The 14,752-nt window shown below is 48.5% G+C and overlaps 1 protein-coding gene across 6 annotated transcripts in view; it reads left to right on the plus strand.

Annotated features, from left to right (window-relative positions):
• Window positions 1-14,752, plus strand: part of FGF13 (fibroblast growth factor 13) — a 330,099-nt gene that overhangs the window by 258,922 nt on the left and 56,425 nt on the right. For 5 of the 6 annotated variants that reach the window (XM_032982736.2, XM_032982737.2, XM_042807307.1 and 2 more), the window contains one exon: window positions 9,876-9,986. In XM_032982736.2, the coding sequence (XP_032838627.1) occupies window positions 9,876-9,986 (111 nt within the window). Of the gene's footprint in view, window positions 1-6,728; window positions 7,849-9,875; window positions 9,987-14,752 lie in introns of those variants that run through there. The other variant, XM_032982739.2, reaches the window with a different exon arrangement.

Raw genomic sequence — 14,752 nt, forward strand, 5'->3', positions numbered from 1 at the left:
TAGACAAACCTTTTACATCATTGAACTTAGGTCACATTGTCTCTTGTTATGTCACTATTAGTATCATGATTATTACATGGTGAACTGAGACAGAATGCAGAAGTTTGGGCTCATTGCCCTTTTCCTAATCCTCAAGGATGTTCCCTCCTTCTGGTTACTGAAACCGAGATCAGCATTTTTGCTCAGGTAAACTGGTTCCACTTCTATGACAGTAAGTGGAGCAAGGCCTCACTTGCACATTTGCAGAAGCATCAACCCAGTGCAGGATCTAACCCCAGCACCTGGAGAGCCCTGCCTCCACCCAAGACATGGCACTTTTTGCTCAAAGTCCTTTTCACTTGTGACCAGCCCTGTTCACATTCTCATTTGTCTGTGTGAACTTGGTGCCATGATCTCAACAGTCAGGTAAAAGTCACAGAAGACCAATTGCCAGGCTTTTCTGATCCCAGCCTGGGTAATTTGGTTTCATTATTAGAAAACAGATGGGCCTTATATCATTAACACAGCAACAGGAAGCAGCAAGCTTGGCATCCATCACACGATTGCAGCAAATTGGGCTCTGTAATTATGTGAAGTCAAGCAGCGGGGCAGAAGTTAGCTTCTGAGCAAAGCAAGGACCATGGCTGTGAGAAGCTGGTAGAAGAGCTTGGGTGCAGGTGGGAGGGGGAGAACTCTCGGGGGCTCCAACTCACTGGATGGACACCCGGTGAATCTGGTTTTGTCAAGCTCTTGGCAAAGGATGAGCCATCAGATCTATGAAAAATTGGAAAAAGATCCATTTGAGTGATATGACAATCTCTAGGCAACTCGCTTTGGGTCTGTGAAGGACTATTAACAGTGTTTTGTCATGTGTAAAGTGGCCTTATGTTGAGTTTGACAGTGGCATATAGCCCACACTTCTCGTGTGTCCCATGCTGAGATGTAAATATTTCAGGGATGATATGCTGTCATTTATGTTGATGTTTCCAAGAGTCATCATGCTGAGAGGTGAATGAACGGATACTTCTGTGCATACTGATGGGGAGTATTTTTTGCTATGGCTTTGCGGTGGGCAGAGAGAAGCCGGTCGGTCACTGCTGCAACTTCTTGGCTCAGGTTGGGCCCCCTGAGACACCAGAATAACGTGTTCCCAATTTGGGAGCCCGCAGAGCTGTGGGAGCTGATCTCCCCTGTTTGTTCTGTGACCTTTCCCAGCTGATTGGCACTGATCTTTTATGCACCGGATAGACGATCTTTTGTGGTTGACATTTTGGGATGACTGCATATGTATTAACCTAGGCAAAAATATTTCCATTTTTCTACCTTCAAAAAATGCCCTCCTTTTCCAAAAACGCCTGGACCACCAGGTCAGATCAAATACAGTTTTGACTGAGACAGTGCTGTAAAGGAATTCGAATTCACAGCTGGGAAGGGGCAGAACTGGGATTTCTCTCATTAGTATTTTCTCTGAGAATCTGAGAGGAAACTGGTGCTCTTGATGTGAGATGTTGTGGCCATCCAGAGTACTTAGCAGGGCATGTCAGTCATGAAGAAGAGGCCCAAATTCTTGTCAAAGGCAGCAAGCCTTGTCCTAGCAAACTTGTGCAGATCTGGTAGGAGAACAGGATTGGGATATGAGAACCTTTTGTAATGCATCAGGCACGTGATTATTTTTTAAGTATCTTAGTAGCCTCAGTGAGATGACTCACATGTTGAAGACAGGGACGTGCTTCTCTGCTTTGCTGAATGGGGACCAGTTGCAGCACATCCAGTCCTGTGCCCCATGCACCAGTTGTACTGGGGTCTCTTCGAGTGTTGGGATTCATGATTCTTTGCTCTGAGAAGACAAAAATCAACCAGCTGCCTAATCCCTTGAACAATGAGCGAGCTCTCTTAGGTAAAGTGGGTCCAGGTGACATGACTTCACTGGTGTCACAGGAGCTCCTTCTGATTTTTTCCTGTCACTGAGCAGGGCTGCACAGTGCACTTTTGCAAAGAACCATGGCACAGGCACATCCATGTCACTGTTTACAAGTGCCCTTATGTTCTTGACATAAAAATACTTCTCTTTACAGCAATAAAGCTCGTATAAAGGTCTGCAGCTGGTTATTGAAGCTGATCTTTACTATTAAGGTTAGTTTTAAGGTAGCTCAATTTGGTCTGTTGACTAAAATATCCTCAAATCTGAGCTCTTGGTCTGGAGCTGCCTGAAGGCCCAGTTCTTCCACTAATACCTTTTTCTACCCCGTGCTCAGAAATCAACCTCTAGCTGACTCTTAATTTGGCTCACACCTCGGGCAAAACTAGGCTTTCAGGGGCAGTGAACTGGGCAGCAAACCCTGCTCATCGCCCCGAGCAGAGCGCACCCAGGCACATGCCGCTCTGCAGCGCTCGTGTCCAGCCGCGGAGCTGGCTGCAGAGGAAAGGCTGAGTCATTTCCACGGGATGTTTCACAGAGGAGCTAAGTGATGCGGGGCTTGGGTCTGAGCAGCTCTGTTTCCCGGTGAATAGTAATTCTGTTTACTTAGAAGAGGAAAAAAAAATCACTGGGAGCCTCGGTGCTGCTGTATCATACCCGACTGGATGAAGTCTTGTTTAGCTCAACCTGAAAAGAGCGAGAGAAGTGATTCTGGTGGCACTTTTCAGAAAATAATTCTCTACTTTTGGAGAGTGTAGGCAGTGGAAATAGTCCATAGATTTGAGTCCTGAAGCTTTTTTGTCCCTGCTTGTTCTATAACAGCAGTAGCATCTTACCCCAGCAAGAATAAAAGACCCTCAGAGGGACTCCTGACATCCCAAGCCAGGCTGAAATGTTTTTTTGTCACACCACAGCAGTTTCAGGCTTGTAAACGTAGAGGGGTGGTTTGATGTTTATGCTGGGCTGAGCGAGGCCTGGAGCTGGCTTGTGATTTTTCTCCTAGTCTTGATTTTCCTGCAGCATCTATTTTGCTGAGCATCTACTTATTTATATAGGACCTACCATAAATCTTTTGGTACTTGTTTATAGAGGAAATAACTGAATAGGCTGTTCAGTCTGAGGATGGGATATTTTGACCCACACTGGCAGTAAGTTCCTGCTTTATGGCAACATGTCAGGAGAATCATTAATGCTTCTACGGGGCACGGAGGAGCTTGGGTCCCTTGGCAAGTGGCACGGTGGGCTCATGTGCCAACCACCAGCTGACATGAACAAGAAAGTGCCATCTCTCCTCCACCCATCCCCTCCTCTGGCAGCGATGCTGTGCTGATACACCGCTCTGCGCTCCATCACAACTGTTGACATTCTTGTGCCGAAATAGCATCGGCGATCAGCGCCGGGGGGAAAGGACCTCCTCTGCTCGCAGGCTGCAGCTGGCACTGGGCACGCTGTGAAGCCGCTGGGGCTTGTCAAAACTTGCAGCTTGTTTCATGACAGTGAGGTCTGGAGCTGGCTTGCGATTTTTCACCTGGTCTCCACTCTTGTGCAGTGCTTGTTTTGCTCAGCGTCCACCTGTTTGTATAGGTCCTACTATAAATCTTTGGGCCGTCGGGATAGATTGAAACTCGTGGGAAACGGCAGTGGTGTGGGACCTGCCACGGTGCAAATGGTTCAAGGAGGATGGAGAAAAAACAGAGGTTTTGCACTTTCCTCTAATTTGGTGAAACAGCCACCACTGCTTGCATGTTGGGCTGATGAAGGGGGTTTGATGCCTTTTCTTGCAGGACCCAGGAGCACACTTTGTGTTGGTTGAAAACCATGTCCTGTGTTAGTCAAAGAGCCCAGTCCTGGCTTGAGGTCATACCAAATTGCAGGTTTTACTTTTGCCCAAATCAGGCAACTTCTGGAGGTTCGGGTATGTTTTAATGTTCAGAATCATGGAAATAATCATCAGCATAAACGCAACAGCTGACTGGGAGGAAGAAATATGAATCAAAAGCAGATGAGATCTTTGTCTACTGCAAAACAGTGGAATTGCTGCTGGGTCAGATCCCAGCCCCAGGTCGATCATGGTGTTGCCTCTGACAGTAACTGTACAAGTCTGTCCCATGCTGATTTCTTAAGAGGTACTTAATTCTTGATTGAAATGGGGCTGACAATTTACTCTTTAGCTTCAAGTGGGCCTTGTTACAATAATCACACACAAAGAAAGAGGACGTATGTTCAAGGAGTGTCTGGTTGTCTTCTACATTCAAAAAGTTGCTTGGAGTGTTATTTGTTTTATTTTTACCTTTTTAAGCATGGTAAAGAATGAACAGCTCTTGCTGTTCAAAGAAAATAAAGCTGTTCCTTGAGATGTTTAGATCTGTAACACTGAAGTAGTCCAAAGACTGGTCCTGTACCAAAGACGTTTTCCCAAACAAGATCTTCATTTTCATGTGCCATTTATAGTAAATGAAGACATGTTTGTAGGAGTACCGATAGATGGAGAGGTTGATCATGCAAAGAAACTGGAGGACTGTTTTTTGAAACTTAAATCTGATTATGCATATATGCTATTTTTATTCCTCTCTTTAGTTATCTGTCAAGGAACATTTGTGCAAATGAATTTTCATTATGGATTTTAAGCATGCGGGCTGGAATGCTGGCAGAAAGATATCCTAAATACTGCTTTTATATACTGCTTTTCCCCAGGATTTTCAAGGTTAGCCAGATTCTGAGTTCTGGATAGTCACTATGGAAATGAAATGTCATCTGACCTATAGGACAGATCACAATGAGGCAGCTTCACTTTGATCTGAAGATCAAACGCTGCTTTCCAAACTGGGAATATTTATAAAGAAATAGGTGAGTCTCAGGAAAAACAAGTCTCACTCATGACTGTACTGAGAGTGGAAAGATGGCAAAATTCATAGTACGTTACCGGTGAGTCGAGTAGGATGAGTTATTACTAATAATATCCAACTGGCTGTCTCTTGGGTTGGATTTCACATGTCTATGTGGACTGGCAGCTGAGGGTAGTGGTGGAACTTGTGAATTACAGTTATTTTTACCCTACCGTTTAACCCAAATAAGAAATGAAGAGTATTTATTTAATATGTATATGTGGATGCCACAAAGTGCCTCATAAACAAAGGTGAGTGTGTGTATATACCTATACATGTAGGTGTACGAGTATGCATATATTTATTGCAGAAAAGAGGTATTGTGGATGTGTCTGTGGGGCTGCCAAATTCAATACGCCCTGTCAGCTGTTGAGGTCTCAGGCTGTGGTAGCACTCATTGTACTTGCAATCAGACATCATGTTAAAACTTGTGCACTGTGGGCATTTCTGTTACCAAGGCCTGGCCACGCAACACGTTTTATTGGGGCAGGAGTTCCCAGTTGGAGGAAACAGATTTAGACTTGTCGAGAGCTGTTTCTAGCCCAGGGAAGGACTGTAACGTTTGCAGAGGCACAGCGAACTGCTTTTGAGCTGAGCTCTTTGAAGTGCAGATGGCGTGGTTTCCACTTGCCTGGGACCCCAGTGTGCAACCCCAGGGAGGGAGGAGAGGGCCGAGCGGCTTTGCCGAGGGCATGGGTCGGAGAGGAAGAAGGGGCAGGTATCCCAAGAAGCCTGGAGGGGCCTGCAAGTGCATCAGAGATCTGGTGCTGTCACACCACCCCGCCTGCAGCCGTTCTGTCTCGATAGCCCCGGGGGAGCCCTGGGCGCACAGCCCTCAGCTCCCGGGTTTGGATGACCGAAGCCTGTTGCCATCGCAGTCCCCGCTGAGCTCAGCTCCTGCGAGGAACCAGCCCACAGCCTCCCCTGTCCTGCACCCGGGACATCCCACCCTGCCTCAGTGCCTGGGAATCCCCTCTGCCTCGGGGATAAGTGCTTTTGGTAGCTGTTTGCCTTCAGGGCTGCAAATCTCTGTTTTGTTTCTAGCCAAAACTGGCTTTATTTTGGGCTCCAGCTGTGGAAGGCATGCTGAAGAGCAGGAGGTGGGTTGCAAAGGGCCCCCCAGGACGTCCTGTTTCCTCTGTCCTGGGGGATGGATGGGTGCAGGGCTCGGTGTCTGCTCTGCAGGGCATTAGCCACAGTGTAGGGCATTAGCCACAGGCTCTGGCACCAGACTTGGCTCCCAGCATCGTGGCACCGCTGCTTCTCCCTGCCCTGGTACCACCACAGCCTGGCCCCCACTTAGCCAGGGGGGAATAAACCCAGCTGGCATGAGAGCCTGGCCTCAGGGGACACAGAGACAACGTGGGGGGACAAAGGCAAGAGGGAGAACATGGCAATGGCAAGGAAATTGCTCTTTCTGAGGATTTTCTAGTCTCGGCTAGAAAATTGGAGCTGAGAGCAGGCTAGGGGGGGGCGGGGGGGGGGGGGAAGAAGGAAAGGCAACAGAGGCACAAAGCCTCCAATAAATCAGTGAAGCAGAGAGGGAGCCATCCTGTAAGGATGAGGGAGAGGCAGGGGGGAGCTCGGGCTGGAAGTCCCCTCCCTGGCCCCCTGCCTGCCTCCCCGAACCCCCTTCCTGCTGCCAGCCCGGTGTCCTCACTCCGCTGCCAAAAACCCGGTGCCAGCTATTTGCTCATCGCAGTCACGTTTGTTTGGGTGTCTGCGCCTCCCCAGGAGGCGGCTCTGCCAAAAGCAGGCACCCACAGCCCGTGGGGCCGGCAAGGGTGGGCAGCTGGGGTGCACCGGCTCCCACTGCCCACCCTGAGCCCCTGCACCCCGGGGGTCCCTCCGCAACTCTCCACACAAAGAACCACCAGGCAGGTCTCCCGCTCGCCTGGGGGGAGAGGAGGAGGAGGAGGAGGGAGAGGAGGAGGAAGAGGGGAGGGTGGTGATAAGGGGCTTGCTGCGTCGCCTCATTTCTGTATCCAGCGCACAGCTCGTGGGGTGTGTGCGAGTGCGTGCATCCGCTGCCTGAGGACTTCTGCTGCTGCAGTCTCGGCGCTGAGCTGCCGGCGGCCGGGCGTCGGGGGAGCGCGGGCTGTTTACTGCCTGGTGACAAGTGTTGCAATGCAAAAGCCGAACGCATCCGTGGAGGGGAGGCTGTGCTGGCAGCGGCACCTGTAAGGAGAGGAGGCGAAGAGGCTTCCCGAGGCATTCAGCAGCAGGCAGCCGAGGCTCCGGGCATCGGCACCTCCTCCCAGTGTCTCCATCGCCACTTGCTTCGGATCTCTTCTTAAGGGAGAAGAGGAAAAAAAAGATCCAGAAAAACCCCTGCAACAGGACAGCCCCTCCTGGAGTCTAACAGGTGTTTGCTGGGGTTTGAATGGGGAGGGGACGGGTGGGGAGAAAAGTTAACTGGAGAAACTGGGGCTAGGAGAGATGCAATGATCTTGCACCAAGTGGATGTGCCATGTCTGCGTGTGACTAGCGCGTCTGGAGAAGCTCGGAGGGATGTCTCGCAAGTGATCTGCTTGATCTCCGTAGAAACGCTCACCTCTGCCTGCAAACTTTCCCCTGACAGAAGTTGGGAAGAATAAAAAAAAAAAAAAAAGCGTCAGGAAACCGAAAGGAGAAGATCTCGGCGGCCGAAAACGCTCGAGCTAAACTGTTGCGTCCCGACCCCGGGGCTCCGGGTGCAAGCATCCCGCCGGCGTCTCCCGGGCTCCCGAGCCGGTTGGCGGTGGGTGGCGTTGGCCAAGGCGCCCGGCAGCGTCCCCGGCACCGGGGACGGGCCGAGCAGCATGCTGGCTGCGGTGCCCGCGGCCGGCGAGCAGCCCCCGCGTGCCTGACCCGCCGGTGGTGCCGGGGCGGTGGCGGCCATGGCCGCAGCCATCGCCAGCTCCCTTATCCGCCAGAAGAGACAAGCCAGGGAGCGGGAGAAGTCCAATGCCTGTAAGTGTGTCAACAGCCCCAGCAAGAGCAAGGGGAGCTGCGACAAGAACAAGTTGAATGTGTTTTCCAGGGTCAAACTCTTTGGCTCCAAGAAAAGGCGAAGGCGGCGACCAGGTTGGCAAGGGTTATGTCTTGGGGGGGGGGGGGGTTGGTTTGTTTAATTGAGTGCAAACTGGGATGTGCAGCAGGCGTGGGGAGAGGGGGACTGGTGTCTCAGGGCTGGTAAAGCGGCTGTGCAGGTGTTGCCACTCCTGTGGCTTGTATGATCTGGCAGACGTGGGTACCCCGAGCCAGTCTCTTCCCCTTTCACGTTCATCTGGTTGAATTGGGTAACACACACCTCACTTGTACACCCGTGTGTACCCGTGTACCAGTAATTCAGTAGTCTGTCTCTCTGTTACACATACACTAACACGTGTGATTTATTTGTGGGGGAGATGTTAGCAGGGGAAGTTCCCACACATACACCTCCTTCAGTTGTGCATTAAATAACTGAGCGGGCTAGAGATCATGGTTTTGTCTTCCTGCTTCGCAGTATGCCTGTGCCGCGCTTTATTGCTGATTGCAGACGAGGCTTTTTGCTTTCGTTGGCACCTTCCAGAGTTTTGCTTCAGCGCCCTGTTCCTTTCTAGGAATCTCATACGTGCAGCTGCCCTGCAGACGCAATGCTCTCTGTGTCAGAGGTGCAAAAGATCAGGCATGAAGACTCAGTCCCTGATCTGAGCGGGTTTGCTTTTTTTTTTTTTTTTTTTTTTGGACGTGGGAGGAGCAAAACCCTCTGGTAATGTTGCTGTCACTTTGCTGTGCTGAAACATTGATGCTGTTAGTCACTTAACGTGTCTGCCTTTCTCAGCAGCCACAGAAGAGGTGCCTCGCTCGCAATTTGCAAACAGCTTTGGGATGTATTGTGGCTAAAAAGCCAAAGTGAGGGTTGGATTAATTTCTTGGAAGAAAAGTTAGTAGATAGGAATTGTGCATCTGCCTGTACCCTTATTGCAGGTTGCTAATAGGAACTAACACACTTATGCAAACTACTGCAAGCTTTTGCCTTCAGCTTCTACTAAAATGAGATACAGTAGCAGAGCTCCTTGGTGTCTTTGATTGCACAAGGAGTCTTATCCAGACATTGACTGTTGGAAATGACACATCATACCTTCACTGTATGTTTATCTTTGAATTAAATAAGATGTTGTGGAGTGAGCTGCGGAGATGCATCACCTCCTGGCAAGCATAATTGTGTGAAATGACTACAATGCAGATGTCATTGGGATTCAGTGGAAGTAGACCTTTTTTGCAATTACCCCTGGTGCATTACCTGGATATCTTAAATGACAGATTTGATAGCAGATCTTGTTGCTGTATACTCTTTGGTTTAGAATGATCTGAAACTGTGTGAGATATCTCACTTTCTAACTGTGAATCTGAGGATGGTTATGAAAAAAAGAAATCTATCCAAACTATGCGTTGTTTTGATCTTTCTTCTTCTAGCTGATGAGGTAATTACCTCAACCCTTATGGTAATATTTATTTTGCAATTCCACACATTGCTGGGTTTCAGGGTTCCCCCCTCCATTTTCCATATGTTCATTGAGTAGTTTATCACTTCGGATGCTCTGCACTCTTTGGAGCAGCGAGGAATGGGGGTTTGTTTATTAGAGCTGCAGCAGTTCCTGTGCTAAACGTTTGCTGCTATATATTTAGGCTCTCAACTGTCACTATGGCTCTTATTAGCACTATCGTAGTAGTCCTCTTTTTCCTCTCCATTTAAGAACTCACACCTTTTTAAAAGGCAGAATACGCTCTTTGCCAGCTCATTTCTAATCTTAAATGAGATAGGGCTGAGCTCCTGGGGCCAAGCAGCACGCTGTTGGAATTTGTATTCCCTGGAAGTAGATTTTACTGTGCTACCTCCATTGCAATCAAAAGTGGCGTTTAATCGTTTTGGCAATTGATTTCATAGACATAAATTTGATCTCAACCTAAATGAAAAGTGTTGCAAAGCTGGTTGCCCTGCTTTTGTTTTGGGTCTTTTTCATATCTCAGCCTTGAGAAGAAACCCGGAGATTTGTTTTTAGCATCCTGCTCGTTTGGAACAGTGCATCAGGATTTCCCACATTAATCTCACTATTGTTTTTTTACAGAGCCTCAGCTTAAAGGTATAGTAACAAAGCTATACAGCAGGCAAGGATACCACTTGCAGTTGCAAGCAGATGGAACAATTGATGGAACAAAAGAGGAGGACAGTAGTTATAGTAAGTGATACGAGAATAAATGGTGTGTTTGTGAATTGTGGTGTCTCGTTCTTCCCATATAGGTCTGTTCAAAAATGTTATCCTGGGATGACTGAGTGAGTGGAAGCGGCGTTAACACTGTGCTCACAGCACAGAAGTCTTTCAGACTTACTGGGTCTGAGAGAAATGCAAATAAAAATCACTTATAGAAATAATGAACTAGAGGAGGTAATGATGACACATATGACAAACAAAGCAAATGTTATCTCCATGGTAATCTAGAGGAGTTCATTGCTGTCCTTTGATTTTATTAGAATTTTTTTTTTCAGCAGGGAAAATTTGCTCGCCTACTCAGAGTTCCTGAAATAGAATAACGCTATCTCCACTCTTGAACAGGGGCTCATTCAAACAGAGCCATGTTATTTCACACAATGAGAGTTCATCATCACTTTAAAGTTCACATTTCCCTGTTACTATTACTTTTTACCCCTTCTGAAGTTAATTATACCTTCAGCTTTCAGCCAGATTTCCCTCAGCTTTTCTGTGAAAAAAGCTTTGGATGCTTTTGGTTTGTGGTTTGTTTGGGTTTTTTTACAACTTCGAGAATTATTAGAAAACAGGAAAAGGTAACTAGAGCATAGATTCAGTGTGTGTGAATAAAATATTTAAGCGTTTCACATAGTTGTACTCTTTAGCTTAAATTACGTTTCTGTTCTGAAAGAAGGAGTTAGCAGGAGCAAGGAGTTTGAGACGGTATCTCAGACCGCTTAGACAACAAACTAGACAATCAGCAGGCAGACTTTCCTTTTTAATTATTCAAAAGCAATGATTTAAGTGCCATCCTTTTCATATGAAAAGCATTTGCAGGTGAAACACGGTTTCATTTTACAGGGCACTTGAATATAGCAGAGTAAGCACTAGATGCAATAGGAAGTATCATATCTTACTTGTCCGATCACTCGCCCCCACCCTTTTCCTGCACCCTCTTTACTCCTTTTTGCATCCCTGTGGTAACTTCCGAGTGGCAGGCGGGAAGCGGTGGCGCTGCCGGGGGGGGGGTCTCCTCTGCAGCCACCGAAGGTGCGGGGCCTGTGGGACAGCCGAGCCCTGGCTCCAGGGCCCGTCCTCGCCCGCCGAGAAGGCGGCACGGAGACCGGACCAGTGCGGTGCTGAGCGGCTGCTGCCATCTCCCAGCGCTCTCCTGAGTGCAGCCACGAGGTTTACTGCAAGAACGATCCTTATGGGGGGCTAAGCATTGCTTTCCTTCCAAGTGAATGATCTAATATTTATGATTTTAAAAGGGAGTACAGACTGTTCTGGATTTCAGGGTAGTTCTGTTAATTATCTTAAAAAAGAAGAAATAGGCAAACCTTACTTTTTCCATCAAAGAGTGATATTGTTATAAACTTTTCACGTACCAGAGCAAATACCCGAAATTGCATCTTTTTTTGATTGTTTCATTCAAATCCTTTGCTTGGAATCCCTCTAACAGGGATTCTGAGTTTTGAAACAAGATAGAATTTATAGAAATACAAATGTGTCTGTTTATAAGACATATCTGTTTTCACCTGTCCTTAAGCTTACCATAACCTGATAGATTACAAAGCAAATAATAATAACTCCTTGTTGCTGGATACCAGGCTTCCAAAATGCCGAACACTTAAATATAATGGAAGTATCCCCCAAATGGTTGCAGCTGGGCTTCAGTATCTAAGTGTTCAGAACAGAGGGGTTTACCACAAAAAAAAACACATACTTTTATATATATTCCTCTTTTATGTTAGGTGAGTGTACAGACCTGAATGTCCTGTAGTCCTGAATTCTTTTTAATTGCAATATTTTTTAGTAGAGCTAGTAAGACAGACTTACGTACGCTGTGGATCAGAGTCCACATACAGGACATCCCCCAAAGCTTTGTTAGCTTGAATATTAATCAGATCAGTCCCTCTAAAATCCTTTCTTCCAATATCTGCGGACATCTCTCATTTAGCCCATATTCATGTACTGCGGGGAAGCCACGGGACTTGTATCCCCCTCTAAATGCGGGGGACCCCCTTCTCCAGTCCCTCCTCCCCCTAAGGGATATCATTGCTGTTCCCTTTTGTCACCTTCACTGAACATTTGCTCTAAGACCATTTGCTTTGCAGTGCAGCGTGATAGTAAAAACTCCCCCTACTAATAAGGGGAACGTCCTCAAATGGCAACTCTGGCCAGCACAACAGTTACACAGCGCTAGGACTCCCCAATTCTTGTTTTTTAGAGCAAACCATAGCCATAGTCCACCTGGTCTCCAGATAGAGCACTGGTCAACCTCGCTTCAATTTCAGAATACGTCTTCCCTGTTTGTGGTGGAGAAGGGGAGAGCTTGCAGCCCCCGCCAGCCAGCGGCTGCTCTGTGCTCCTGAGAGCATCTTGGGCCCAGGCGTCCACCTTCGCCTTCATTTGCTACCTAGAGCTGAGTGGGAAGTTTGCCTGAAGATCCCCTTCGGCTCCTGACTTGGGAGCAATTATTTCAAGCTCTGCAGACCCACTGCTGCATGCAGGGTTCACAAAAACAAGGTCGCATCCACAGTTGCAGGGAGTTTAAAAGAAAGCTGAGGTTTTGGAGCACAATTTAGGTAGGAAGCGAAACGTGGATTTGAGGAGGTATAGCACTCACCAGACCTCAGGTTTAGCCAAGAGTCCATACGATTTGAGGAAGTGCCTCGTGGAAAGGATTTCCTGGCTGAGGGAATAGATTTTGCCTCATTAAATGTGTTAACAGGCCAAGCTTTTAAATCAAGGCAGAATTTATTCCCCAATTTTGGCAAGACAAAGAGATTTCAAGACTGATAAAATAAGGAAATACAGGAAACAGTATCCTGCAGAAAGCGTATGAAGGTCCGGGTGGCCAAGCCGAGGATGGCACAGACCTCACAGGAATGTATACATTCATAAATTCAGCTGTGGCCTGCTGTCTCTTACTTTTCAGCTCTAATTCCCTGTCAGCTTGTATTGCACAAGGGCCATAGCAAGGATCATCTCTCCCTCAGGCATCGCCAAGTTTTTCATTACGACGGATATTACGTCCTTATTTTAAACAGTGCAAACGTAATAGGGAAAGGCTAGAATACAGATAGCTTTGTGTTATTTTACGCTAACACAAAGCGATCACGGTAACAAGCAACTTATTCTCCCGTGGCTTTTTTGCCACCCTTTCTGTCCTATCTGCCTACATGGGGTCAACCCCATGAGATGCGATCGCGTCTCAAACCCGTTGTCCATGGCACTGGGGGCTTGCAGAGCAGGGGCCTGCGTGGCGGTGCCGGTGGCCCCTGCGGCATCCGCTGGTCGTGGGCAAGCCACTGCCTCTTCCAGAAGCCAGACCTGGGCTTGCTGCTGCGCAGGGCCGGCGGGAGCAACGGCCGCTGCTAAGGGGGACAGCCCCCTTTTTTGGTGCACTGCCAATGTCCCCTCACCTCGGAGGCGGCAGCCGGGGCGGCCTGGCTGTGTGTCTGGCTGTGCTGGCGTAGGACAGAGTGACCAAGCACCCCTCCAGCAGCAGCGGCGCTCGGCGGCAGAGCCAGCTTTGCTCCCCTGCAGCCCCTTTTGCAGGTCCGTGCCGGGGCACCTGCTGATCCCACCGATGCCTAAACCAGCTTCTGAGCGCGCCCAGCCCTCGTCTTGCCTCAGAATAGAGCACGCATGTTTATGGCAGGAAAACGTGTTCAGCTGCTGGGGGGAAGCAGCTGAGCACCCCTCGCAGTGGGTGCCCCAGCCCTGCCCTGGCAGGAGCCGCTCAGCCTCCTCTCCCTGCTCGCTTTGCCGAGCGCGGCACAGCCAGGAATAGCTCACTAAAGCCTGTCTCTGTGGCTTGTGGCTGTGAGCTGCGTCTTCTCCAACCGTCCCAGGCTTTGCCCTGTCCTGGTCGGCTGACAGGTTCATAAGCACTATTTACAGTGCAGCCCATATTCGTACCCTTGTGCTGAAAATACCCAAACGCTTGCCCTAGTCGTAAATATGCCATTAAGAAACGACCTTTCAGAAGAGACCTTCAGGTTCTGCCTGGATACTGAGCTTTAAATTCTGCTCTTCTGCCTACACAGAGATCAGATGCTGCTTTTTGGGGTTGAACTGCAAGAGAGGGCTCTCCAAGGGAATATTTTCTCCCCTAGATAAATTCAAGCATTTGATAGAATGAATGAGAAATCCATTTCCCTCAGCATTTCCCTTGCCGAAAACCTAAGTTTTGTTTGCCAAAAACTGCACAGAACTAGGGGATTTTGTTTTAGTGAAGAGAAAGCCGTTTCGGTTGATTTTTGTGCTTGAGGCGAGCGTGAGGAGGGGCTGCATGCGTGTTTGTGTCGACACGTACACTCGTGTGTATGAGAGGGAAAGAAAACCACACGTATGGCTTTATGATCATTTACTCATCAGTTCTGGGTATTTCCACCTGGTGTGCTGTATCCGACTGCTGTAGGAAATTCCATGCCCAGAGGGGCCCCAGCCTCGGCTGCCGCCCCCCCAAGCCGAGCCCACCGCACCCCTTCTTCACGGGGCCGGGGTGCTAGGCTTAACCCCGGGTGGCACGCGGAGCTGGGGGCCAGCTGCCTGCTGCAACAGAGTCTGGTTTTCACCACAATTTGCTCCTTCGTCCCCAATGCGCCGTGTTAACTTCTGGCCATGGCTTTAGCGAAGTGGGACATGCATACGCTTGCTCTTTCCTTTTTTGATACACTCTTTGACGACCCCCACACCCAACATTTAGGATCTGCATTAAATGCTGGCAAGCTGCAAAATTTCTTTTA

The sequence above is a fragment of the Tyto alba genome, unplaced genomic scaffold (genome assembly GCF_018691265.1).
Source record: "Tyto alba isolate M040663 unplaced genomic scaffold, T.alba_DEE_v4.0 Super-Scaffold_5, whole genome shotgun sequence".
Lineage (NCBI taxonomy): Eukaryota > Metazoa > Chordata > Aves > Strigiformes > Tytonidae > Tyto > Tyto alba.